General features: G+C 37.3%; 1 protein-coding gene across 1 annotated transcript; it reads left to right on the top strand.

The window, feature by feature from the left end:
- LOC128483199 (uncharacterized) lies at positions 1 to 26870 on the top strand. The gene is made up of 14 exons (XM_053459293.1): positions 1 to 383; positions 5672 to 5791; positions 10397 to 10516; positions 11120 to 11239; positions 12083 to 12205; positions 12440 to 12522; positions 17653 to 17778; positions 19681 to 19726; positions 20287 to 20420; positions 21086 to 21214; positions 21533 to 21647; positions 23070 to 23204; positions 24252 to 24377; positions 26264 to 26870. Exons 1-14 carry the CDS (start codon positions 158 to 160, stop codon positions 26398 to 26400), a joined length of 1740 nt encoding a protein of 579 aa, XP_053315268.1. The 5' UTR covers positions 1 to 157; the 3' UTR covers positions 26401 to 26870.
- Positions 26871 to 27370: the final 500 nt, after the last annotated feature.

Below are 27370 nucleotides of genomic sequence, written 5' to 3'. Positions count from 1 at the left end.
GAAATAAAGGTAACCAGGCAATTGTTGGTTTCAATCTGTCTGTATCCCATTTACAATGGCTATGTGATATCCTCTTTGGAGCAATAGCTGACGTCACACGTTCTAGGAATTCAAGAGGCAACACACACAATCCATCTTCGAACAAGACCATTTCATCATGGGTCGGCTGTGTGAAAGGTGTGCACAGATCCTACAGGACTTCGTGAGCTTTGTCAAGAGCCTTTCTTCCAGAATAGTGGAGCGAATAAAGGAGTGCATGATCCTCTTAAGTGAGTGCTGCTGCTTGAAAACCAGGAGCAGAAAAGTGAGGCAGCTTTATGAACCTGTCCTTCAAAACCACGAGAAGGTTGCTGCCCAGGAATTCCTCAATCACATGGAGGCAGGTAAGATGGTGACCTCATCCCTGTCACATCATCAGCATTGACTAATAGCATCTAATGATCTCTGTTCTGCTGCCCCCTCCGATGTGCATTAATGAATGCTAATTACCATCCTTCCTAGTGGTCCTGAGGGCTCCACGTGGGATGTCTACCTTTCCTTAACTGCTCTTATAATGGACAGTATTAATGCATGAGATAAGCCATTCACTGTTTAGCCTTTGTATCCAGGAGGGGGTAGTTTAGTTTTGTTTCCTTTCCTGTACCAACCACACGTGTTTGATCAGCTGTGGATGTGCCTAAAATATCTCGAAAAATAGCATGATAATACTGCAGTGTGAATTGTATATAAAATATTAAATATATATCTTATATATAAATTATAACATGTTGGCTTTATGTCTTACTTAAACAAACACAGAGGCTGTGTGCAATCTATATACAGAATAGCAATTTAATGCCAATATTTATCATTCTTAGTTAAATCTTACAGTAATTTTTCTTTAGTCATATTTGGTATTTTTTTATTATTTACAACAGAACATTTTGAAAAAAAGCCAAGTGAAAAGAATTTTTAATAAATTATACTATGGCTTATTTAATAAATCATTTGTCTATTGGTTTGTTTTACATTAATTTATGATGCTCTATTTTATTTAAAGATGGCCCTGCGTCCTTTTTTTTCTCTCCGAGAAAGCCCTTTTCACGTTCATGTTACTAAAACAGGATATGGATGTTTGCTTTTGGTTTCCACTGATTGTACTGTTTAAATGCTTAAAAGCATTTTTCGTCTTTTAGTATTCCAGGCTCTTTGAATAAATGTATCTCAAAATTCATGCATCAGCGTTATTGATGGTTTCCCTCAATGAATCTCCCTTCTGCGATACGGTCACCAGGACATGGTGTTCTCACACATTTCCTTTTTAATCAATTTATTTTTAAATTATGAGCACAGCACAGATGATCGGCAACCTTTTAATCATGTTGGCACTTTTTACTTGGACAAGGTGTTTAATGTATTTCCAATTAATTGAACTCACCCCACTTTAAGCAGAAAATGGAATTTATCATGTACAAGTGATTACCTCTTGTATAACCAAAGGAGGAACCATTGTAAAACTAATCGCAATTACCCTGACAATCTCTTTTTATTCTCCGGCTTCATTTTCATTGACGACACTACAACATTGCACAACAATGACTGTACTGTTCATACATATGTTGATGAAATTATGCATAGGAAAATACTGAATCGTAGAATAATGTTTGCCTTCTTCCAACATATTTGTGAATGTGCAAGGTAGTGATAATTCCTTAAAGGGACCCATCACTCAAAACAGGTTAATGACGTGGACATAGAAACTGTGGCAGATCTGCAACAAAGTGGTCATGAGTAGAAGACCAATCCAAACAAATCCAAGCAAATTTAAAGTATATTTTTCTTTCAATTAATACATTTGTTTACAATTTTTATAGGTTAAGATACAAATAAAAACCCAAAATAAAACCCAGAGCCCAAGAATTGCAGTGATTGGTGATTGGTGACTTTTTAAAATCTGATCATACCGTATTTGCTCGATTATAAGACGACCCCGATTATAAGACGACCCCCCAAAATCAAAATATTAATTTAGGAAAAAAACAAAAAGCCTGAATATAAGACTACCCTATAGGGAAAAAGTTTTACCAGTAAATATTAATTCATGTAAATTATTTTCATGTTTAATAAAAGCTATGATTGAGAAAAATATATTTTTTAAATTTCCTTTTATTTGCCAACCTGCCCCCCCCAGTTATGCCACTCTGCCCCCAGAAATGCTTTATACCCCCCTATTTGCCACTCTGCCCCATGATATGCCTTATACCCCTGTATGCCACTCTGGCATATAGGGGGTTAAAAGGCATATCATGGGGCTGAGTGGCATATAGGGGGGTATAAAGCATTTCTGGAGGTATATAGGCATATCATGAGGCTGAGTGGCATATAGGGGGTTAAAATGCATTTCTGGAGGTCCAGAAATGCATTTTAACCCCCTATATGCCACTCAGCCCCATGATATGCCTTTTAACCCAGCATGTACTGGCTGCCTTGGCTTGATAGGAGTGTGATTGCTGTTAGCAGTTTGATATATATATATATATATATCAAACTGCTAACAGCAATCACACTCCTATCAAGCCAAGGCAGCCAGTACATGCTGGAACCTGGGGATGATAGCAGTGGGATTACAGCCTCCATATGCCATGCTACAACCCCCACCCCCCTTACACATCCATGCTATCACACACACACTCACACTCATTCACAAACATTTAAATACTCATTCATTCCCTTAATCACACACACTTCACACATACTCAAAAACCCTCCCCCACCCCCTCACCTGAACTGCAGATCTCCCACTCGCAGACTTCTGCAGGGGACCGGCTGTAGCAACTTCTCTGGCCCCGCCCTCAGAGGAGGGAGGGGGGAGATAGAGTTCTGTGAGGACGCTGCAAGCTTCCTGCCCTGCTTCTAACAGAAGAGACGCTGCTCGCGACCGGTAAGCAGCATGGCGCCAGCATTTTTTTGGGGTCTGATTAGAAGACGACCCCGATTATAAGACGAGGGGTATTTTTCAGAGCATTTGCTCTGGAAAAAACCTCGTCTTATAATCGAGCAAATACGGTATTCTAGATTTTACACAAAATTTAAATGCTTAGGTCTACAAGGGCCATACATTCTGTTTATCCATGCCTGAAGACAACTGAGATGTCTGTGCTCAAGCTTGGAAACCAAAATGTGGCCTGTTTGCAGCTTGAGGGCTGGAGTTCTGCCGTATTGTGTTAACGTAATAGCAGAAGAGGTACAAACATTACAATAGTCTGGATGATTGCTTTGGATCCAAAGCAAAGGATTGGGGGTTACCAGTTTCATGGAACTAACATGCAAAATGTACAGTTCTATGATAATGTATTTGCCCCTTCCCAATTTCTTAGATTTTTGCTTTTGCGCCATTCAGTGCTTGTGTGCTTTGGTCACAAACCGATGACCAGACATTCTTCTTTTTCTGATAAAGAGCAGATGATTCCATCATCTATGCCAAGTTGCCCAAAGCAGCCCCAGACCATCACTGTGTTTGACTGTTTGGTAGGCTGGCCACTCTTGGGAAGGTTCTCCACTGTTTCAAGTTTTTTCTCTATTTGTACATAATGGCTTTTGCAATGGTTCACTGGAGTCCAAGAGCCTTAGAAATGACTTTATAACCATTTGATCAATATCAGTTACTTTGTTTCTTATCTTTTGCTTTTTGAGACCTCTTAGCCCACTTCACTTTGCAAGACACATTCTATTTAATTGATCTTGAGGTTCAACAGGGCTGGCAGCATTCATTCCTGGGTGTATCTAGTGAACACAATTATCAATTACATTTGGTTATTTGGTTGATTTATTAAGGGAGCAATGACTTTTTCACATAGTGCCCAGCCGGGTAGGGTTGGATAGCAGTACATTTTGTAATGTAGAATTGCAAAATAGCCAAGAAGATACAACAATTCCCTAAGAGACAAAAGAAGAAAAAAAAGATATCAATATCACTAAATCAATGTTCATGTAATTTTTACATACCTTTGAAAGAATATAACACTTCTGTACAGAGTTCAGTACTATAAACAGGCGACACACAAGCTGGGGGAATGGGGGCCCCTTACCAAACTGGAATGATGCCACTGCATCTGTTCTAATTTACTAGAAAACCACAGTGCCATTAAGAGCCTGCAAATGTATTGTCACAAGGACGTATCATGCACAGATATGCCGGCATCCAAAGTCACTTATGTATTTTAGATGAAGTCAGCCTGTCTGGAAATCTGTGAAAAGGGAGCACAGAAATTAACAATTCAAAGCAGGGATAGACAACCATGCCTGTGGCAATGTTTGTGAAGGTCCATAGAACATTTTTAAATTGTCCACCACAGACCCCCAGTACCCCAGTAAATGTGGATCATGAGCAATGTTGGTGCATATCCCTATTTCAAAGTGTAAACGTTGACTGAACACTAAAGATTCACAAAGATTTTATTATCAGAACAATTACCCACTTTGCCATCTGTCCCCTGGCACACACCTGGGTTTACATTAATCAAGTGTATGCATCCCTTAATGGCTTCTAATTTAAAAATTAAGCTAGCTCTAAGGAGTGGCTGCCTGCATGTCAGTAAGTAAAACACCAGTAGATCCATGCAGAATGTGAATGCATTCTAGCAGGGCTGTGCCAGCTTAATAAGATGTCCATTCCCCGTGAAACATAAGATGGAAGTGAAAATCATTATATTCCAGGGCGATACCTAAAAGTTCCCAGGTGCTACACAAATCTAGATAATGTTTGATCATCTGTTCTTTAAAGTAGCCAAAAAAAACAAAATATTGAAAACAACTTTATAAAACTGTTGAGAGTCTAAGAGGTCCTCTGGCATACTGTATAGTAATTGTTTGAACTTGATGCATGTTGCAGAAGACTCGTTAAAGCATATTGAACTTTCGGTACTTAATCAAAACAGATTTTTACATTTTGAATTTATGAGTAGAAATATTACTCCTCTTATACAAACTACCACAATTCTGTAAATAACTATACATAACAACTGGAACCCATAAATATACAAAGTAGAAATGTTTTCAAATGTTTGACATTGATGTTGTTACTAATCATAGCCAAATTAATTAAGTAGGAACCTATTTAAAAGAAAAATAAGAGATATTGTTCTTGCCTATTGATGTTCCAAGGTGTCTGTATCCATGAGAACACAGATGAAATATGTTGTGCAGAGAGAACATGGGGAATTAACTGATAATTCACAGAATATTTTCCAGAAGAATGAGGGGCCAAGATTTAAACAAAGTTTTCCAATTTCTCTTGTAATTCCGCCATTGTTTCAGTAGAACTCCTTAAAACGACCTTCAAATACTGTAATCATGCTTCTGTTCTATGAATAGTCAATTTATAAAGTTCTAAAATTAAGGGAACTTCAGTAGAACACTAAGCATCTACATCTTTGTAAAGGTCCCAATTCCATGAGAAGGGTAGATTTTATATGCTGTGAATGCTTTCTCAGATGTTAAACAATGGGATTATCCGTTTTCTACTGTAGTAGCTGCCATTTATTTATGGCTTAATCTCGTAACATTGTCCTATGTAACACCATCCCTTTTAACCCTTACTGCGTTACCGCCTTTGTAACAGTACGTACTGCAGAATATAAGCAAATTCAGGTAAATATTAACATGCTTCTCTTTCTCTTTGATATTTTGGAAGGTTTGCAAACATCACCACTTGGAAAGGAAACTCTTGATGCCCTAAAGATTTTAGCCTTTTCAGAAAATGCAGACCTACAGCATTCTGCTGCACTTTACTACTTACATATGAGCCAACACAGTAAGTATGTTAATTAACCCCTTAATGACAAAGCCTGTACATGTACGGGCTCAAAATGCATTGTTTTCAATGGGTTTAGGGACCGCCCATTGTCATTAAGGGGTTAATGTCAGTTTTCTCTATATAGAATGTCTGTGTTAAATTAAAAGTTGCTTATAAGCTTAAGTCAATGGACCTCAGAAAAAAAGATTTGTTTTCCCACATTTGTTCAGACCCTTCAAATCCTATCTTTTATTATGCATCCCAAGGATTTCAAATAGCAACCAAAACCAAGTCTAGGTTTCATTACCGCTAATATCAAAGATTTTAGTTATGCAGTTAAGTGTAGAGGTTCGGTAGGCTGCACAATAACAACATTGATATTTGGTGAAGTGAATTCAGCAGGCAGTATCCTGCTGTCACTATAAAATACTCTGGAGGCTGTGGTTTTGGATTAGGTTCTTGCCAACCCAGCCTTACATTAAAGAAAAGTAGGCAGACTCTAGGCATCCTCTTCATAACTCATGAAAATTCAATATCATCCCCTATGCTGTACTTGGTCTTGTCTGACTTGACCACTGCATCTGGTGGTACAAAACAGTTTAAAAGAACCTTAAGGTCTTAGATAAGTCGATCCAGTGCCAAATTAAGACACTCCAGACTCCTGGCAATAGCAGCCTGGGCGTCCACAGCTACTATGTGCATTCATAGCACCGCCACTCGTCGGATTATCCAATGAAGCGCTTGGACACCCCTGTATTGAGTGGCTGTTAGATATGTGCCTAATGGATGTTCCAGTATGGAGTGGCTACAAATGTGTGGACTTCATGGGTTCAGGAGCTAGGTTCCCAATATTAATTTTACATGTAAGTACCAATGGGTTTCACCAAATTTTTTTGAAGTCCATAAAGGCATCCTCTGAATCCTAGAACTTGGATAACACTGTATTAGGTGATTAGGTACTGAAATATATACTCCTACACGTTCTGCAGCTCCCTGGAACAACACTCCTCACAAGTGTACAGCAACGAAATATCAGAAAGAGGGGCGCATAAACATGTGGAAAAAATAAAACAACACAATAGTGTAATACAATCAACTAAAGTGGTGTGATAGACGATATATTGCACTCACAAAAGTAAGTATAGAAGGCCCATCAGATAGAAAGAAATCTTCTTGAAATCTGGAAAGCAAATGAAGAGACCAATGGTGCAGTATTACAAAGCTTATGTTTCATATAAAGAAGCTGGTAAAACTCACAAAAATGTTGGCATAACCGAAAATGTTATGCTAAAAGGCTCAATTAAAATGTCCAACGAAAGCAAAGTAGTCTCCAACTCCAACGGAGGGTAGTAGCAGCAATCTCAACGCGTTTCACCAAACACAGTTGGCTTCTTCAGGAGAAAATCAAATAAATAAAATCCAAACGGTAAAACAAAATGTAATCCGTGGGTTCATGTCCTCAAACTTCGGCTTTTAAAGAGGTTGTGAGTGCGTCCTCGCGTCTGTGTGTATTTTTGTCATCACGTAACTACGTGTTGCGGATGCATCATCACGTAGCTGCGTCTGTTTTCTTCACATTGTCGGCACTTGTTCTTTGTCACTCCGAGGACGTGTAAATAAAGTTCATTTGAAACAAATAAAAAACGAGCGTTTGAAACAAATAAAGAACGAGCGTTTTGTTCTTCTTTATGTATAGAAAGACGAAGAGGAACCCACGGACCAGGAGACAGAAATAAATAAAGACATACACAAACAACACATGGGTATATGTGTGTCTTTGGCTAGTGAACGATATACACAGACGCCAATAAATAAATAAATATATATAAATAAATATATGTGAGAGGAAAAAAGTATCTGGAAGGAAGATACCAAAATCTAATTATTTAAAAACAATGTAGTATAAGAATAATGATGTAGTAAAAAAGAAATATGATATAAAAATATGATATGAAAAGGAAGGTCAAACAAATAATGGAGAACTGGTAAGTGTATCCCCTGAAAATCAGGATAATACTAATAGTAAAATAGATAAAAATGAAGAATATGTTATATTAAAAAATGCTATAATATATGTGTGAAATTATGCATAAAAATATATAGAAAAAGTAATTTGTGTTAGTAAAATATATGTATACATATTTAATGAAATTAAAAATATATTAAAATATAAATATGTATAAATATATAAATAAATAAATATATATACAAATGAAGTAAATAATAAATATATGTAAGTATATAAATAATGAAATAAATTATGTGTCTATGAGTGATGTAAATGATATATAATGTGTCAAAAACCTAACATCAACCCTACCTCTAACCCTAACTCTAAAAACTATCCTTAACCCTAACCCTAGCCCTAATACTAAACCCTAACACTAACAATGAACTAAAAAACTAACCCTAACCCTAATCCCTACACTAACCCTAACACTAACCCTAATTCTAAAAAAATAATAACTAAAAAATAAATAAAGATAAAAATGAAAATAAAAATAAATAAAAAAATATAAAAAATAAAAAATAATAAAATATAAAAATAAAAATAAAAGATGCAGTAAAATTAATAATAAATAATAATAATGAATAAATAAAAAATAAACATATATTGGAAAAAAGTGTATAAATGTGTGTGAATGTATATGAATATAAAAAGTATATATCAAAATAAATGTAAAAATAAAGGTAAAAAATAAAAAAAATATATAAATGAATTATTAAAAAGATAAATTATTAAATCAAAGATAATATATCCAATTCAACATTTAGACCTTCCTTTTTATATGTTTGAAACTTATATATCCACTCTGTTTCCCTTCTAGCTAAAATTTCTTTTATATCTCCACCTCTCCAATGGGGGGATACTTGATCTATACCTATCATCTTAAAATCTGAGAGGGAGAATTTTGTGCAATTTACACAGTGTCTTGGGACACTGTGTTTTAGGTTTTTATTTTGGATACCTCCCAAGTGTTCGAGACCCCTAATTTTTAATTCTCTTGACGTGCGGCCAATGTATTGTATGCCGCACGTACATTCTAACAGATAGATAATATTCTTAGACTTGCAATGTATAAACTGTCGAATCTCATATTCTTTTTTTGTAATAGTACATTTAAATGTAGTTGTTTTTTTATTTTGTGTGTGACATATTTTACAAAATTTACATACTCCACAACGAAAAAATCCTGGAGGTTTTTGTGATAAAAAATGTTCCTCCTTTTTTATCTCTGGGAGAGCGCTGGGAGCCATAATATTTTTTAAATTATTTAATTTTTTATATATGATTTTTGGTTCTTCTGGTAAATGCTTTTGTAAAATATTGTCCCCCTGTAAAATTGGCCAGCATTTCTTAATAGCCCGTCTAATTTGCCATGCTCTATCGTTATATTGAGTACTAAAGGCGAAGTGAAAATCTCCATTTTTTCGTGATTTAGATTTATTTTGTAACAGGGCGCCCCTTTCTATATTTTTAACTTGTGAAAAACTTTCTTTCAGAAGTGTCTTAGGGTAATTTCTCTCTTCAAATTTCTCTAACAAACCTTGACTTTGAGAGAGAAAATCTGCTTCTTGAGTGCAGTTTCTGCGTATCCTTGCTAATTGACCTTTAGGTATATTTTTTAACCATTGTGGATGGTGGCGACTAGAAAAATCAATATATCCATTTCCGTCTGTGGGTTTAAAGAAGGTTTTTGAGCCTATTTTTTATTTATATTTATAAGCTTTGTAATACTGCACCATTGGTCTCTTCATTTGCTTTCCAGATTTCAAGAAGATTTCTTTCTATCTGATAGGCCTTCTATACTTATTACTTTTGTGAGTGCAATATATCGTCTATCACACCACTTTAGTTGATTGTATTACACTATTGTGTTGTTTTATTTTTTCCACATGTTTATGCGCCCCTCTTTCTGATATTTCGTTGTGAGGCTGTGTGGCTGGTACAATGGTGGAGTCCGGTATGCAGATACGTAACCCCAGGAATCAGCAAATAGGGCAGGCGAGAATAAGCCGAAGTCAGGAACAAAGCCGTGGTCAGGGAAATAGCGAGCCGCCAGGTCAAAATCCAAAGCCAAAGTCAGGAAACCAAAAATATCAGGAACGCCGTAGCCAAGGGTCGGGATATAGAGAGCAGCAGAGTCGAGGGCAAGCCAGGGTCGGTACACAGAAATCGTAAGGAGAAAGCATAAACGCATTGGAGCTCAATAGGAAGAACAATCACTGAGCACTGAGCTCCCCCGCCTGGTGGAAGCCTCGCCCCCAGCCGCGACGTCATCCGTGCGCGTACCCCGGCGTCTCCATTCGGGGAGCCGGAGTTGCGGACCCTGACACTTGTGCATGTTGATCATGGAACATGTGGCACCCACCATGACCTGTATTTACATAGGACCTAACATACCTTAACATTTCTCAGCTGTGTGTACATTTTCAGTTCAATTCAATAACAACAGTTACTGTATGAAACTTAGGTTGATTTTGTGTTAGTCTTTTTTTCTCATTCAAGACAACTGGTGCTATGGCGTAAGAATATAGACAGTGTATATTTGGAGTTAATATTTGCTATCATTTTATAAACCCTTATTCTCCAATTAAACCTTTCGATTTCCCCTGTTTTAGTGAATACCCAATTGCCGGCTGAATATTTGGAGCCCTACCAGGCTTTGCTTCAGTCTAGTGATTTAGAAGTCCAACAGATGTCTTCGCTGTCCTTAGTGAATTTTCTTCTTGAAGGAAACTGTAAGTTGCAACACTAAGGACATATGTAAATATAATAATAATAATGAATAATTAACAATAAGTAAGATATGAGAGTGGCAAGACATAGTTATGATTATATATAGCTGCCGTATGTTCTTATATGAGAAGTTAATGGTATCACTACCATATAAACACATTTAAAAGTTGCTTTAAAGAGGCACAAGCAACACATATTTAGCATAATGTCACATGCATTTCATGCAAATCGTAACTCATTATGACCTAGTGTGCTCTAATGCAACTTTGGTGTCTTCTGCATGTGATGAAAATGATACATGCTATACTTTCACATTTTTAATTGTTCTGTATTATTTACTATAAGCCTCTTCTGTGTAATTAATTTTCCAGGGAGTAAAATTGCTGTTGGCCCAAAGTCCCAGTGAGATTTTGTACTCTCTGTGGCACCTTTTCATTTATCTGTAGCCGGTGGCTTGTATGTTAAAGCTGCCCCTGGTCAGACACCCTGTGAGTTAAGGGCTGGCATTAGCTGCACCTAGGTGGCCTCCATGGCTATGTACCACAGCTAATAGATCCGCTTTTAAAGGACCACTGTTTTTTTGTTTTGCTTCTCCCTTTGCACAGTAAATAAGGAGCTTGTTGTTCAGGTTGGTTTACTTGAACCTGTGCTAGAACTTCTGGAGTCTGGAGATTCAGCTGTACAGTGTAATTCTTGCGCATGCATCATGACCCTCGCAATCTCTGGTGAGTACCTTGCTTTGGAGTCTTTGTTTTCTTTCTTGTGACCAATCCTTGATGTTTTTTTGTTATATATAGTTTCTCTAGTTTCAGGTTGGGATTGTGTAACAACTGCAGGTATTGTATGTGAAATACTAGACACAATGAAGAGATGCTATGATATATTACCACATGTAGAAACCAACCATGTGAAATCCATTGACACAATGTATGTTGCCAAGAGATGTCATAAGAAATGGAAAATGCAATAAAAAAATTTAATGGAAAAAAAGATTTTCACAAAGACAAAAATGGTTGTGGAAAGAGAAAAGATAGGAAGATGTGGATGTAACTGGTTCTGAACCACTTGCCTCCAGCGGGGCCATTAACTGAAGCCCTGTGCTGAAGAAATGTAAATGCAGATGTTTAATGCAGACATCTCTGAAATTGTGTGTTTAAAAATGTTAACATACAGGCAGTTATTTATAGTTTTATTCATTTTATGTTTATTTTTGGCACTCCAGCCATTATATGCACATTTCAATGGGAACACGTTTTTATACCACTGATTGGCTGCTTCAGGCAGTCTTAAGTGGTGTGAAAACGTGATGATGGAGGGGCTGGTTTGCTGCAGCTTCTACTAAAGATAAGTGCTTTTGCTTCTTTTTCCTTTTTACACTTTAAATAATATGCATTAAAGTAAATGCTAAATGCTTACAGAGTACTTTATTACGCATTAGTCAATGATGGGGCTGTATTAGACACTAAAGTGTCCCTTGAAAGAAAGACACGTTTTTGTGACTCTTTTATAACATGTTGACAAACATATAATGCAAACTTCTAACGTTTGAATGTGTTGCTGTCTTACAGAATCCAATCGAGAGGCTATAGGGATTGCTGGAGGAATCCTGCCTCTGCTCACCCTGGCCAAGTCTTATGATCCTCGAGTTCAGCAGAATGCTGTTGGGGCTATTCTCAACTTAACTCGATCAGGTAGTTTACTAAGAAGTATCACTTTTAAATGCATGTTAACATAGATGGTGTTATCTAATTTTTACTGTTTCCATTGCTCAAAGCCTTTGTCTCTACTTTAATTTACAGAATTGATGTTTATTCACTAAAGAGGGAGTTTTCAGGAGACTTAACACTAACGTTAAAGCGAATGGAATAACGTAATATTTGGTATTTTTACGTTGGTCTTTAACATAATCTGCTGTTTATTTCTAGAACGGATCAAGAGCATTCTGTGTAGAGAAGGAGCATTGCCTGTTCTTACAATGCTACTGCAGTCTGCTGATGCTGAAATTCAGGTATTCAGACATCCTAATAAAATCATGAAGGGACTTTATTCTTTGTCTCTCAGTTTCCTAATACAAAATTGGTGTGTGTGTGTGTCAATAAACACATACAATGTGCATTACTATGTTTGAGCCATATGGATCATTTGTAAATATGTAGAAAAGACCCAGAGTGAGCAGTTCATCGGTTAAAACATGGACCATTGGTTACTATTTCCCCCCCATTATTCATGTATTTAAATATATCCCTTTGAGCCAACAGGACAAAATTAAATATGCTGGCTTATTAGCACTGGTGGTATTTTCACATTCAGTAATAACCCCCTAAATCCAACACATTTTATTTTGGAATGCAGTGGTCCAAATTTAAGAAATCATGGACATCCTTAATACAATTAAGCTTTCAATGTAATTACAACCAGACTTGATGAAAATGATTTACTGAAGTCGGTAGTAGTTTAAAGTCCCTTCATGGTGTGGTTCATTTACCATGCAAACAGCAAACTATTGATCAACGTGTAGCTTTCTAAGTCAACATAAAGTAGAGTAACTGAACCTGTGGTCTCTGTATGCTGCCCTAGATAAAACGTGTGGTGTTTACAGACAGGCTTATCTATTAACAGCTTTGTTAGTGACCTATAGGTTATTTTCATGGATAAACTGTGGCAGATCATAGCTGCTAAGTATTGATGTCTTAGCCAAAATTATTGTGTTTTCTTTCATTGACAACTAGCATATGAACTGGCACTTGTGGCCCTTTTGTTTTAAAGAAACAGTCTAATGTCCCTTACAGCTCTACCACCAAAGAATATATGTTTGCAAGTATTTATTGTTCTACGTTCTTTGTGTTTGGAGCTAGTTATGGCTGATTAACGCAATCAATCACGTTCACTGAAATCAATGGAAGCACTTTATACACGTGGGGTCCAGTGGTCACACTGGGTAGTGTTGCGTGCGCACTATGAGTGGTCTGGAATGCCGAATACATGGCAACGCTGTAATACATGGCCTGTATTGAGTAATTCATTCCCTTGGTGCACACATCCTTCATACTGCAGGGCAGCCCTCAGGGGCATGCTGAGGCATGTGCTGAAGTGACCGAGACACCCAGCATAGTCACATAACATGCATTAGGCAACCCTGTGGTAGTACGGATGCAGGGGTGCAGCAGCTCACACTTAGAGATGATAGTGATAGAGTCAGTGTGTGTGTATGTACACTACTGTTCAAAAGTTTGGGAAATTTGGGGAACATTTTGACCATTAAAATAAAATCAAATAGATGAAATGCAGTGTATGCGTTGTTAATGTTGTAAATGAGTATTGTAGCTGGAAATGGGAGATTTTTATGGAATCTTCATAGAAATACAGAGACCCTTCATAAGCAACCATCACACTTTTGTTCCAATGGCATGTTGTGTTAGCCAATCCAAGTTACTGTATGGTGTTAGCTTGAGTCTAAGTGTCAGCAGCTGTGTGTTTGTGAATATATAGTGTAGGGCTGAAACAACTAATCGATAAAATCGATAATAATCGATAATGAAAATCCATATCAGGGGGGCATAAGACATATCTGGGGGTAAAAGGTATATCAGGGGGCTCAGTTGGATATCACTGGCATATAAGGAGTATAAGGCATATCGGGGGCACAGTGGAATCTCAGTTGGATATCACTGGCATATAAGAGGTATAAGGCATTTATGGGGCAGAGTGGCAAGCTGGGGGTCAGATGTGCATAACTGGGGGCAGTTTGGTAAATAAAAGAAAATACCGTATTTGTTCGATTATAAGACGAGGTTTTTTTCAGAGCAAATGCTCTGAAAAATACCCCTCGTCTTATAATCGGGGTTGTCTAATAATCAGACCTCAAATAGGTCTGACTATGAGACGACTAAGATCCAGATCCCCCGCAGCTGCAGGGGACCTGGATCCTCCTGTTTCCCCCCGCCACCCCACTTACCGGTGCTTCTGAGTCCCCGGTGTGCAGCCGGGGCAGCGAATCGCGTAGACATCTACACGCTGCCCCGGCTACATGAGTCAGAAGCACCGGTAAGTTTGGAGGAGGGAGGAGGAGGGACTGTTAAATGGGGGCATAAGGCATTTTTGGAGGCAGAGTGTTCTATGAAATGCCACTCTGCCTCCAGAAATGCCTTTTTAACTCTCTATATGCCACTCTGTCTCCTGAAATGCCTTAAACCTCCCTAAATGCCACTCTGCCTCATAATATGCCTTTTAACCCCCTTAATGCCAGAGTGGCATATAGGGGTATAAGGCATTTCTGGAGGTAGAGTGGCACATAGGGGGTCAAAAGGCATATCATGGGGCACAGTGGCATATAGGGTTAAAAGAAATATTTTTCTCAATCATAGCTTTTATTAAAAAATAGTTTACATGAATTAACATTTACTGGTAAAACTTTTTTCCTATAGGGTCGTCTTATATTCAGGCTTTTTTTTTTTCCTAAATTAATATTCAGATTTGGGGGGCCGTCTTATAATCAGGGTGGTCTTATAATCGAGCAAATACGGTATAAACAAGGCTTTTTTCTCAGTTTTTATTAAATATGAAAAATAGTTAACATATGAATTAATATTTACTAATAACTTTGTATTAAAACCTAGTTTGAGAAACACTGTGTTTGGGTTCTTGTAGCTTTTATTATTATGTCAGTAAAATAAGAAGGTGAATAGCGAGAGGCCATTGCAATAAAGAGATGAAAGTGTAAATTGGACATTTTTTATTACATTATTTTAAATTTAAAAAAAATTGCATTTTTTTATCCGATTAATCGATTAATCGAAAAAATAATCGGCCAACTAATCGATTATTAAAATAATAAGTGTCTGTTGTGTGTGGGTTGGTGTCGGTGCATGGTGTTGGAGTGTCAGGGGTGGTTGGTAGTACCAGGTAGATGAAGAGGAGGAGCAGCAGGAAATAATGTGTGTGTGTACGTAAGTGTTAGAATGTATGTGTTAGTTATGGGGGCGCTGAAGAAATACTGCACCCAGGCGCAACTATCCATAGGCACTAACCACAGTGCTTATATGTGCTGCTCATTAACATGTGAATTGTATCGGGATATATCGAGATATATTTAACACAGGCCCTTGGAATAGCAGGGGCTTCAACTATGAATAATCATAAGAAAAGCAGCCTTGAAGAAACTCATTGCTAAGAATGAGTATTCTGGTTTATAATATATAATATATTATACAATATTTTATATATATATATATATATATATATATATATATATATATATATATATATATATATATATATATATATCTCAAATACTTATAACGCTGCATTGGTACAGATACCTTTCACATATACCGTAGTATTGCAAAAGGCATATAAGAAACCTTGATTTCATGTGCTTATAGTGATTATGCCAAACCTATTTATTTAAGGAATTCCTATTTGACTTATCAGGACCAATACCAATCATTAAAATAATAACCTAGAAGGTCATATGTTTCTCTTTATCTTATTTAATTAAGTTCTTCATGCAGCTTTCACAAATCATGCTGTCTCGTATGCTAATTTTTAGTTATTGTAGATTAGTGTTTGAAATATGCTACATTTTAAGCTAAGTGTTTCTGTATTCAGCAAATACCGGTAACATCTCCAAACCTGAGAATAGAAACAGGGTCAGCAGCTGTTCTGCTTTAATGTATGTGGCCTTGAATGGTCCTTCTCATAGGTGGTAAAGCCTATATTGGTAAAAATACTGGTTTTACGACATGCCCGATTCAACCACACATATTTATCTCAAAATGTAAACAGCTCAGGAATGGCTATATCAATAAAGAATAAAAAATATAATAGGGAAGATATTGCTCTCACAGCAGTCATATATATATATATATATATATATATATATATATATATATATATATATTTATCTCACACAAATACTACCATCTCACACAAATAAAGTTAAGAAACAGGGATTTGGATTGCAATCTCATTTGTGTGGAAAAAGTGTCCTCTTATTTGAGATCATCAATAAGCTGTTGTGCTTTGTTATCCATACCCTGAGCCCAAGTTTCCCTTTGCCGGTTGCTTCATGGTACAGCTTAGTAAGTTCTTCTTAAATAATTGCTACATAAACAGTATAAAGTCACCTTTTTCTGCATCATAAACACTATAGTGTTCTACATTCTGTACACATTGCTGTAAAAAAAAATATTGTTAATGGGCAGACCAAAAACTGATTTGCAAATTTTAACTTTTACCAAGGTTTTCAAGAGTTAAATTAAGATGATGATAACAACTATTGTGTTTGTTGTTAAAGGGACACTCCAGCCATCAAATGCACTTTAATGTATATGTGCTGTGCCATTTCATTCAGACAGTGCCGAAGATACATTTATATTTCTGAACTGGAAATTACTTCTCTTGCTGAACAGTTTTTATTTTTAATCATTGGGTTGTAAAAGGTTTTGTTGACTTGAATTGTTATCAAGTGAAAGAAAAAATGTGTGCAGTTTGAGGTGTGGCACAACAGATAGAATGAAAACACCACACAACATTTTTTCATGGAAAGATAACTATACAGAAAGAAATGCTGACATTAATGAAACGGTTTGGCAGTCCACCCTCCACATGGCTTTTTGATGCATAAATGTACACTTCGCAATTGGCGATAAAACATATGAGTATCTTCATATTTTAGCATTTGCTTATTCTTACACAAAACTGAAGCTTAACATCCTCTAACATACAACTCAGACACGCACAATAACATGTTCTGCAACACAGTCAGGTAGATCCAAAGCTGGATGCATGGATGGATGGAGAGTTGCCTGAGGGGCCAGCAGTTTTGGCATTCCTGGCAGAAGCCTGATGTTATACTTAAGATGTAGAATGTTAAAGGTCGAGAGGAACGTCGTAATGTCTCTGTCTTTACCCCAAGTTTACTTCACAATTGCTCTGAAGATAAGGTTGGGATTCCATGTTGTAGACCATCATGATGCATTTCTTCAAAAAAGTTGCTTATTTCATTAACTGCTACAGGAGTATTAACTTCTTTCCCGTGTACCCCTGTATGATTTATGCTATTAACAATGCTTCTTTAGGGTATATGACAGAATCTGGCTCACATATTTCTAATGTTTGCTTCTCGCTTTGCCCATAGTACTATAGTTGTGCTTCCCTGGGTAACATTGCAGCAAACCCAGAACATCATAAAGCCATGCTTGCAATAGGAGATGGATTCCTCCTCCGAATGCTTGTTTCTCTAATGTCCTCTTCTGTGCAAAAGGTAAAGTAGAAATTACAACAAATTACATCAATTCAATTTGATATTTTGAATTGTAAACAAACCCTGTATCCCCCAAATAATGGGGATCTTAATTTTATCTTTATACTTACTCACATCATACATATCCTGATTAATACCCCTTTAATACCGTTTCTTTCAAAAAAATTATCAACATCTGGTCCATCTTGAATAACAAATGGTGGTACATACTATAAACATTACACGCACTGTTCAAGGAGCCAGCATCTGCTATAAATCAGTGGGCACTATAAAATTATAAAGGATATATATATATATATATATATATATATATACTACAACAAGATCATTTATACAGGAAATGTTACACCCAAAATATCACTTCTAGTGTGGCTTTTAAAATGTTAGATGTTCTAGAAAAGATGGCTACCCATGAGATACCTTTACCACCATCAATATAAAATATACCGGTACTTTTATATACCGCTGCTTTTATGTCTTAACCAAATTTTATATAATCAGTAAATCTGACTATTAATACAATTTGACATTAAGTATTTCATAAAGAGCATTTTAGATTTTCATCCTGGGACAATGTGCCAAAGACTCTCGGACTTTAGGTGAACTTACTGGGCTCATTCTTTTGATATTTTATTTTGGCAATATTATTTGTTTTATTTTTATCTGGTCAAAAAAAGCTTCAGTTAGCTTTCATAAAGATATCTCCTGGTAATTGATTGCCAGCTTTTTCATGAAAAAAATAGATAATAGTAATACATTTAGCAATAGACTGTAGCACATTACCTTGTGTAATGCATAGTAAACTGATAAGATTAAAAAAAACAGAGTAAAGTGCTAAAAGTACTAAACGTTTAAATAACCCCTAAATAAAAACCAGCATAGACCATTAATATATATATATATATATATATATATATATATATATAATGTATGTAGAAGCATTATTAAACACTCATCTACAGACACCAGACAAGCCAGAAGGCTTGTTGTTCCCTCAGAAATCCTATGGTGCTTCCACAACCACAAGGGATTCTGGGTAGGCGCATGCAAATAAGGTTAACAATTATCACCTTTTACCTCTATATCCACTTTATACATGGATCCCTTGAAAGTAATTGCCCGCTGTACAGGACAGCCTTTAGACAAAACTCGGGAAGAGGTGCAACAGCCAGATCACCAGAATCCCTTGTGGTTGTGGCAGCACCATGAGATTTCTGAGGGAACAACAAGCCTTCTGCTTGTGTTTAATAATGCTTCTACATACCCCTATGTTTTAGTGGAAGGGTTTTCCATCACCTTTACCCACCATAACTTATATATATATATCAAGGTGTGTATATAGAAAACAATGTACTCACAGGGCTGGACTGACAAAAGCAGTCCATAGTCTCATTATATCATGTAATTGAAAAGTAAGCAAGTGCCTTGCTTACAGTAAGTTGGAGCCTGGCTTCCTTGCATGGCAGTACCGTTGGATCTTAAGTTCCGTTATTATCAAATATTTTTACTTTATATTTTCATAGGAATAATAAATCATATGATGTAAGGGCTCAGTGTATACCTGTGCATCCTCATCATCCGTTCTTTCGTCCATTGGGACTCTATAGCTCACATTACAAGCTAGTATACAGTGCTGTCTTATTACTGAGAGATCTGCAGTCCTATAAATTTCACCGCAGACCAAATGCGATGTGCGTTTTAAATTAGAACTATTCAAGCATGTGGATATATACAAAGAAATGGCAGCACAGACTGTTTTTTAAATGGTTCAATTCCATTCTAAGGTGTGGTGCACGTAAACATGATCCATTTCATAAACTGCAGTAAAAGGTCTTTGGCAGCAAATCTGTTTTGTCTCTGTATGTTTTTCTGCTTTCACGGTTACTTTTTTAATTACTACAGGTCTCAAGTCAGGCATGTCTTTGTTTGAATAACCTAGCGTCAAGTGGTAAGGGATTTTCTTTGTTGTTTACTGCACAATCTGTTCTTTATGCCGTATACCAGTTTCTTGCTACTGCATGTAAGCCCCTGCTGAGTTAACCAAAAGCAAACTTTGCCAATAGCGTAGATGTGGAATTGGGAGCAATAGCAAATGTTCTTTAAATGTTTTTGTTTTAGCCAGGTCTGAAAATGAAAATTCCAGTGTATATTACATTATATCTATTATACTGTAGCACATAAAAGCAGTAAACTTATTCAGCCCAGCAAGGTTAGAAAGGATTTTAGCATCATAGGTTTTAAACAAGGGTTGGCCAATTCAATGCAATATTTTGATTAACCATCAGAAACTGAAATGGTTAAGAAGGTGACCTATTACCCTGACACACATGAATTTCTCAGAATGATGGTCATGTGGCCAGAATGGCTCCAAGCACCGATTTCAACCTTGTAACTTTAGAGATCTGAATGAAAAGTTGCAGAAGCACATAATGTGTTGTTCAACCCTCTAGGATTAAACGGTTATGTTTTTTCTCCTTGTGATGTTAATGTTTCACTTTTCATTTATAGGTGAAGTTCGGACTCATTTGCTGTCCATTGACATTATGCCTCTCTTACTCTCCCTGCTCAACTCCAATAATAAGGATGTCCGACAAGCTTCCATTACTCTGCTTTGCACCATGTCACACTCACCTGGAAACATGGTAAAACACGCAGTGAACATTACTTTGTTTTTTGTATAGTGCAGCATTCCCCTCATTCATTGGACAATTGTCCATTAAAGCATGTCAAAGATGGGTCTGCATTTAGGAGAATAATGTCATAATTTAGGCCAGGGCGTAAGACACAATTGAAATCTGTGCGAGGAGAGGCATAGGTTTAGGGTACCTTGCTAAGAAATATGGGAAGTAGTCCTTCTATATATAGGAAATAATGAAATGATGCATTGAGAATAGGAGGTAAAGAGAAGTTCTGAGAGAAGCAAGGTTGGAAAAGGAGAAAAGGTTAGGGAAATGGGTAAAGGAAACAAGAATGGGATAGAAAAGTTGGAGGGTTGAGGGAGTTGAGAGAAAAAAACATGGAGATTGATTTTTATTCTTCCAAAACAGAGCATTGCCTGGGGAGAAAGCCTGCGAGGATAATAAAGTTCATAGGTGGGCAGTTGTTGTGGATTGAGAGTGGAAAAGTGTTAAAGGAAAGGAATAAATGAGATAAATGAGTTAAGTACTGGAATAAAGGAAGGATGTCAAGTAATATACTAATTAAGCAAAATTGAAAACACTGCACAAACTTTCCCTTTTCTTTCCAGGGGGATTTGGGGTATACACTTTAAATGCAACTTTAGAAAACCTTTTTCTCCTGGTTCTAGGATGCAGCGCTGCGTGAGGAAATGCTCCAATATTTAGCAGTACTAATGCAGACAGAGAGGTCTAACCCTGTGGTCTTGATTCATGCTTCCTGCACTATCCAAAACCTGAGCCAAGCGGAGAACATGGAGGTAACTCCCCTTAACAGATGACTGTGATAATTCAGTGGAGTGAGTGTAATAAACTCACGTGAAAACAAATAGCTTTGATTGAATCTTTTGGTTTGTAGTGCTCTGCTCGTATTCCATATCAGCATTAATGGTGGAGACCAAATTATATTATAGGCCTTTTTTCAATATTTAGATAAGCCAGCTCATACTCAAGAGTGGGGAGTCCTATAAGACTCCAATCCAGCCATGAACCGCAACAAAAATTATCGTTGACCCTCTGAACACGAATAGAAAAAAACCTGAAAAGAGTGCTCTTTTATTTGTGTTTTTCATTGACAGGTAATCATACAGAGCCAATGTTTTGAAGAACTACTTTTGGCTCTTCTTAATCCTTCCAATGAAGAAGAGGCTCTGCAATATGTAGCATCGTGTCTGGCTGAGCTGGCTAAACATGGTAAGAATTTAGCATTTTTCATGTGAAGAAAACATTTGCACATAAAACACTTAAAACTGCATTTTCAAACATTTTTAGACAAGTTCTGTGAATGTGAATACAGTTTAAAAGTTTGGGGTCACTTAGATGTTTTCTTGTTTTTGAAAGAAAAAAAGCCAATTTTGTCCATTAAAATAACGTGAAAAGGATCAGAAATATAGTGTAGACGTTGATAATGTTGTAAATGACTTTTGTAGCTGGGAACGGGAGCTGATATGTAATGGAATATCTTCATCGACCTACAGAGGCCCTTTATCAGCAAGGATTCGCTAATCCATGTTTAAAAGGTTTATTATTATGTTACAGCTAGAAATTTTACATGAAAACAGCTAAGTGACCTCAAACCTTTTAACGGTAGTGTATGCATAATTATAACATCTCTGTGACCATTATTAATAATAGCTGAAGTAACTGAGCCCTCAGAGCCGGGCAGTTAAGGAAAGCTAGTTGATTGCACCTGACCCCTACAACACACTGATTTCTGATGGTATTGAAGCGGCCCATCAATTCACATGCTCTTAAAAGCGAAAATGATTTGTGATTGTGTCCAGCAACACCAGCAACGGACACAGAATACGCGTACAAGGGCACTAAAGCCATATTTTAATGTTAAATGAATATTGAAGTCAATTTGCATAGGCTGTATTGTATTTTATTTTTGTCTTAGTTACCCCCTCCCAGGTGCTGCTACAGAAAGCAGGTAGTAGTTAAAGTACACCTTTTGCTCATGCTCAGTAGTCAGTTTGAGCGGAGTTCCTGATGAAATGAGAGTAGCAGCAGCCTACCACACATATGTCATGTGAACACTGATGGTTTGATATCATTGATCAAAACACCTGCTCCCCCTTTGCATATGGAACCGAATTCTGTGACGGTACCAGGCTTACTAGTTCCTTTTGGGGCTGTCGGTCCCTGAACAGTCATTGTTTCTGCTCCTCTTCCTTAGCTTACAGGCCTACACTCAGGGTTTGCTGGGCCTTCTTAGGAAGGTAGAGGTGGAGATCCTGCTCTCCCTCAAACTCATGGTCTCTGTATAGCTAAGAAAGCAGAGTACTGATTTGTAATGGAATATCTTCATCGACCTACAGAGACCCTTTATCAGCAAGGATTTGCTAATCCATGTTTAAAAGGTTTATTATTATGTTACAGCTAGAAATTTTACATGAAAACAGCTAAGTGACCTCAAAGCTGTGCTTCACCCCCCCGTCTAGTTTCATATTAAAGTATTGGATGTAGTTATAATTAATTCAAATAATGGGTAAAGGAGAGAATCATGTATTGCCCATTAGACAAGAGAGTAAAAGGAATTCACTATTAAATAGTATTTGAAGGCTTCATTCATTTTGCTTGTGTGTGAAAGTCCTTACGTGCTTCTTTTTGCAGATATCATCAGGGAAAATCTAGTAAACAGGAAGGACAAGGCGCTCATAAGGTGCTTGGTGAAACTCGCTGGGCGGCTGGAACACAAAGAGCTCTCCTTCCAGGTGGCTTCCGTTATCAAACAACTGTCACATGCCGGTAATCCAGACATCATCTTTCCTCATCCATATGTGTAGAGTCGATACTAAAATACATCCAGTATGATACACAGTGTCTTTAAACGCAACAGGATCAAACACATTGCGTATGAATGATGGCTAGTTTAAAGGTAGATATTATTGTGTTCCTGGGAGTAGCATTGGTCATCCTCCTTTTGTAAGAATTTATAGGATAGTAAATCTGTACATTCTTTGATCCCCAAACACAGGTTAACTGCCTCTTTAATTACGCACACTAGTGTGAAAACCAATCTTTTGAAATGACTGCGATGTTCAGACAACACAAAATGTAGGTTATAAATGGGAGTGTGCATTAACTGACAGTAAACTATCATTACACATATATTGTTGTTGGTATTAATAAATCAAACCGAACATTTCTCATATTTAACTATTATAAGGGACCGGCCCAGACCTTTATGCTACGCAACCTCTGTAGGCTTGTCCGTGCAAACAGCGACATATTCACGATGGGCTCTGCCCTAGACTTGCAACCCCAGTTGCCTCCTTTGTGGCCACTGTTCTCATTGCTGAGTGCTGGGATATGACGTATAATCCCAGTGCTCCATCTCTTAAAGGTATGCATCGCCAGGTAAAGCACTATGGAGATTATGTCAACTCAGCACAGCCAACATAGTGTGAATGGGCTGGTTAGGGTCCTTGTAACCAGCTCACTGAGTAACAGCAGATGCCACAATGTGTCCCCTGCTAGTCAAAGGGTTGAAATAATTTGGTGGTATTATCATACAGATGGAATCGTCTTGTTTGTAGTAGAACCTGTTAAGAATAAGATTCTCCCACAAGGGGTTTGCAGACCTTCTGTTCTCCATGTTGCAGGAAATAGAGGCATACAAAATGATGTTGCTAAAGCATAACAGCAAGAAATACTATAAAAGCTGCACCTGCAAAAAAAATACACCACTGCATATATTGTAAATGTAGGAATTTCGTAGAATTGTTGTAGTGTTGGTGTATTTTGGATATGACACACCTTAGCTTTTACGGTTCCCTGTTTGTTTTGAAACAGGGAAAATTGCTGCAGAATTGAAGAATCATATGAAAGAAGTACAAGCCTACCTCATGTGTTTCCTTAATCACCAGGAGCTGAGATTCCAGCATCTAAGTATTACCACACTCTGCATGTTAAGTGAAGGTATACAACACTTTTGTTTTATGCACTAACACCATAATGTATCTTTCTTAACTAACTTAACTAGTATATATGGGGGGGGTTAGTCGCAGTGGTCACAATCTAAAAATAGAGGGTCACAGGTAAGGTAATGTTAGGGAGTTTTTCTTTACCAAGAGGGGGTAGATATAAGGAACAGCCTCCCAGCAGAAGCAGTAGAGGCCAATACAGTGAGTGAATTTAAACATGCATAAGGCAATCCTAAACTTTAAACAATTTAGGCCTGAGTCTTACATCAGGAAAAATGGGTAGACTAGTTGACTTGTTCTTAACTGCCATCAAACTATGTTTCTATGTTTACTTCCTGAATCTGCAAATAAAACTGCAGCAGATACATGTGATTAAAAAGCCTACAGCGCTTTAGGGTACATCACAAGGTGGTTAGAGTATTCAGAGTTCTTAATTAACTTGGAGATATTTTTTTCTGAAGTGAATCCTATTTTAATGTTTTGTTTTTGTTTACCTTTTGAGTAATATTATATGGGAACTCTCAGCGAACTTAAGGCTTCATAGAGTTTCTACCCTGAAGCTTTTACAGCTCTCTAATGCATAATGACACTGCTCAGTCTTGTTCGTTGTCCCCAAATAGTTTCCAGTTCAGTGACATAAACAGGCTAAATCCCCAAAAGGGAATGAAGAATTCTAGAGGGTGCAACCCAATCCTGGGGTCATCTGGAATGGGACATTGTGAGTTTAATAAATAACTATACCAAAAAGAGTTTTTTAAAATTATTTTTCACTGTTACACACAATTTCAGCATTTTTTTTTATTTTTTTGAGGTTTAAAACCCATAGTAAAAATTTGAAATTCAGACCTAAAAGTTTGTTTAGTCTTTGTTTTTCGTCCATGTTCACAAGTCTAAATTTTTTTTTCAGACAATGAACCTCACTTCCTGCCCTTTAATTTCAGAGGAAATGAAGGAATTTTTCTATCTGGAAAGTAAATTTATTGTCACTCACCCTCCTCCCTGTCCTGCCCTTTTTCTTCTGCTTTTCCCCAGTATCAGCTCCGTCTACCAGGCCTCCTGGAGAGATTCTGCGCAACCTTTTCCTCCGATCGAAGGAATGGGGAGAGGCTGTCCCTGTGGTGTGCACCGCAACTCTACCCTTTTGCGGAAGTGCTCCAAGAGGCCAGAATAACGCATACAGACTCGTGAAGAAAGATCTGCAACTCTCTTTGTCCGCCTTATTCGGGCCTCTTGGAATACTTCCGCGAATGGCTGGAGCCATGGAAAGCCTCTCCAAGTTCTTCCAAACAGGAGAGAGGGTGTGTGTGGAGGCTCCTCCCTTTTTGCTGAAGTACTCCAGGAAGCATGTTTAATGGAGCTGATAATGGGGAGAGGCTTATGAAGACAGAACAAGAAGACGGTACACGGAAGTGGTTGGCGGAGAAATTAGAGAACCGAGAGAGAGGGTGAAAAAGAGCGTTGGTGAAAAAGAGCGTTGGTGAAAAAGCAACGCAATGCAAGGATGCAAAAAGCTTTGTGTTTGTTTGTTTTGTTGAGGTCTCTCCACTTCACACATTTGTATGTACTAACCAAATAGGCACATTTTGTTAAAATCAGTACAAATCCAAATACACACGTGTAATCTTTGTTGTTAAATCCAGAAGCTCTCGAAAGTCTGCCATTTCAGATTAAATATGTAGGTTGCATTGTAGAACTGAAATGGGGTCTTAATTTGTAATGTGATAAATTAGTCAACTGGAAATCTTAATTTTGAAAATCAATTAAAAAATCAATAAAAAAAAAAAATCAATGAAAACATACTTCCCTACTGATGTTTACTCTTGGATTTTCTTACCCTACTTACAGATTGTAATTTATTTTTTTCTCTTTTTTTTAATAAAGATCCTGAGTTCTCTTTGGCGATTAGCCAAAGTCCTCTGAAAGAACAGCTTGAACAAATCCGCCAACAGACGGAGGAGACCCAGGCACTGCTGAGAGTTGCAATCAGTCAGACAGACACCCTAAATCTAAATGAATGATTTGCAGGCCTGCGTAACACGTTTACAAATTCTTGGCTAGTGGGGCCACTAAACTCCCCCACTGACTGTTGTGAGTAGAGTTTTATTTCACTAGTATAGGAAAAAATAATGACCTTGATAGTCCTTCAGCCAGTACATCCATGTAATATACTTTATTATCAGACTGTTACTTGCAGCAACACCACCTTTTTAATTGCAATAACCTCCTAGCAGAGGAATTAGCTGGGAATCCAACCGGCCTGCGCATGCACAATTACATTAGTCTAATAATGGAACAACAGCCATGAGTGTTGCATGTTCCTAACGTACCAGATATTACTTCCCTTTGTATTTATTTGTTATTAAACAACCTTGAAACCTAACTTTAGAAATAGATTTTTATATGGTTGTGTTTGTAATTGCCTTATTTGTAAGTCAATTTCTTGTGCTTTGTTTGTTATCAATAAAACAAAGAAATTGGTGTGATCTTATCGAGTGTCTATCTGATTTTCAATTAATTTAAAGTATTTATGATGGGTTAGTGCTATCTCGACTCTAAAAGGTATAATTGCTCTGATGGGAAAACTTGTTCCGCCACTATTTAACATTCTGTTTTTTTGGTTTTTCTTGACTGTTTGTCAGTCACTATATTCATAAATTCCCTTTAACAGTTTATGAAGCTGAAATAGATGACCTGTGCTAGAAAAAAAATCCACATTATTAGCTGGTTAAACAAATGCCGCATACAGCTGGGCATTAACCCCTTCCATACCGGGACGTACCTGGTACTTCCTGGTTAACAGTCACCGGTAGACCGGGACGTACCAGGTACGTCTCCTCCAAAAAACGCCCCCACATCACCACAATCGCGGTGATCGTGGGGGCGCTGCTGCTGCTGTCTGCCCAGGACTCCAGGGCAGACAGCACAGCCTGTCTAAGCCCGCCCCCAAGCCTACGATCACTCCCACGGAGTGATTTTGTAGGCAGAAAC

This window comes from Spea bombifrons, chromosome 3 (assembly GCF_027358695.1).
Source record: "Spea bombifrons isolate aSpeBom1 chromosome 3, aSpeBom1.2.pri, whole genome shotgun sequence".
Classification (NCBI taxonomy): Eukaryota; Metazoa; Chordata; class Amphibia; order Anura; family Pelobatidae; genus Spea; species Spea bombifrons.
The sequence above is the reverse complement of the archived record's forward strand: the minus strand, read 5'-3'. Positions and strand labels throughout refer to the sequence as shown.

Coding starts and splice junctions, on each gene's coding strand:
- LOC128483199 (XM_053459293.1), top strand. CDS start 158: ATGGGTCGGCTGTGTGAAAGGTGTGCACAGATCCTACAGGACTTCGTG. Junction 21,215..21,532: donor GCCAAGCGGAGAACATGGAG/GTAACTCCCCTT, acceptor TTTCATTGACAG/GTAATCATACAGAGCCAATG. Junction 21,648..23,069: donor GGCTGAGCTGGCTAAACATG/GTAAGAATTTAG, acceptor TTCTTTTTGCAG/ATATCATCAGGGAAAATCTA.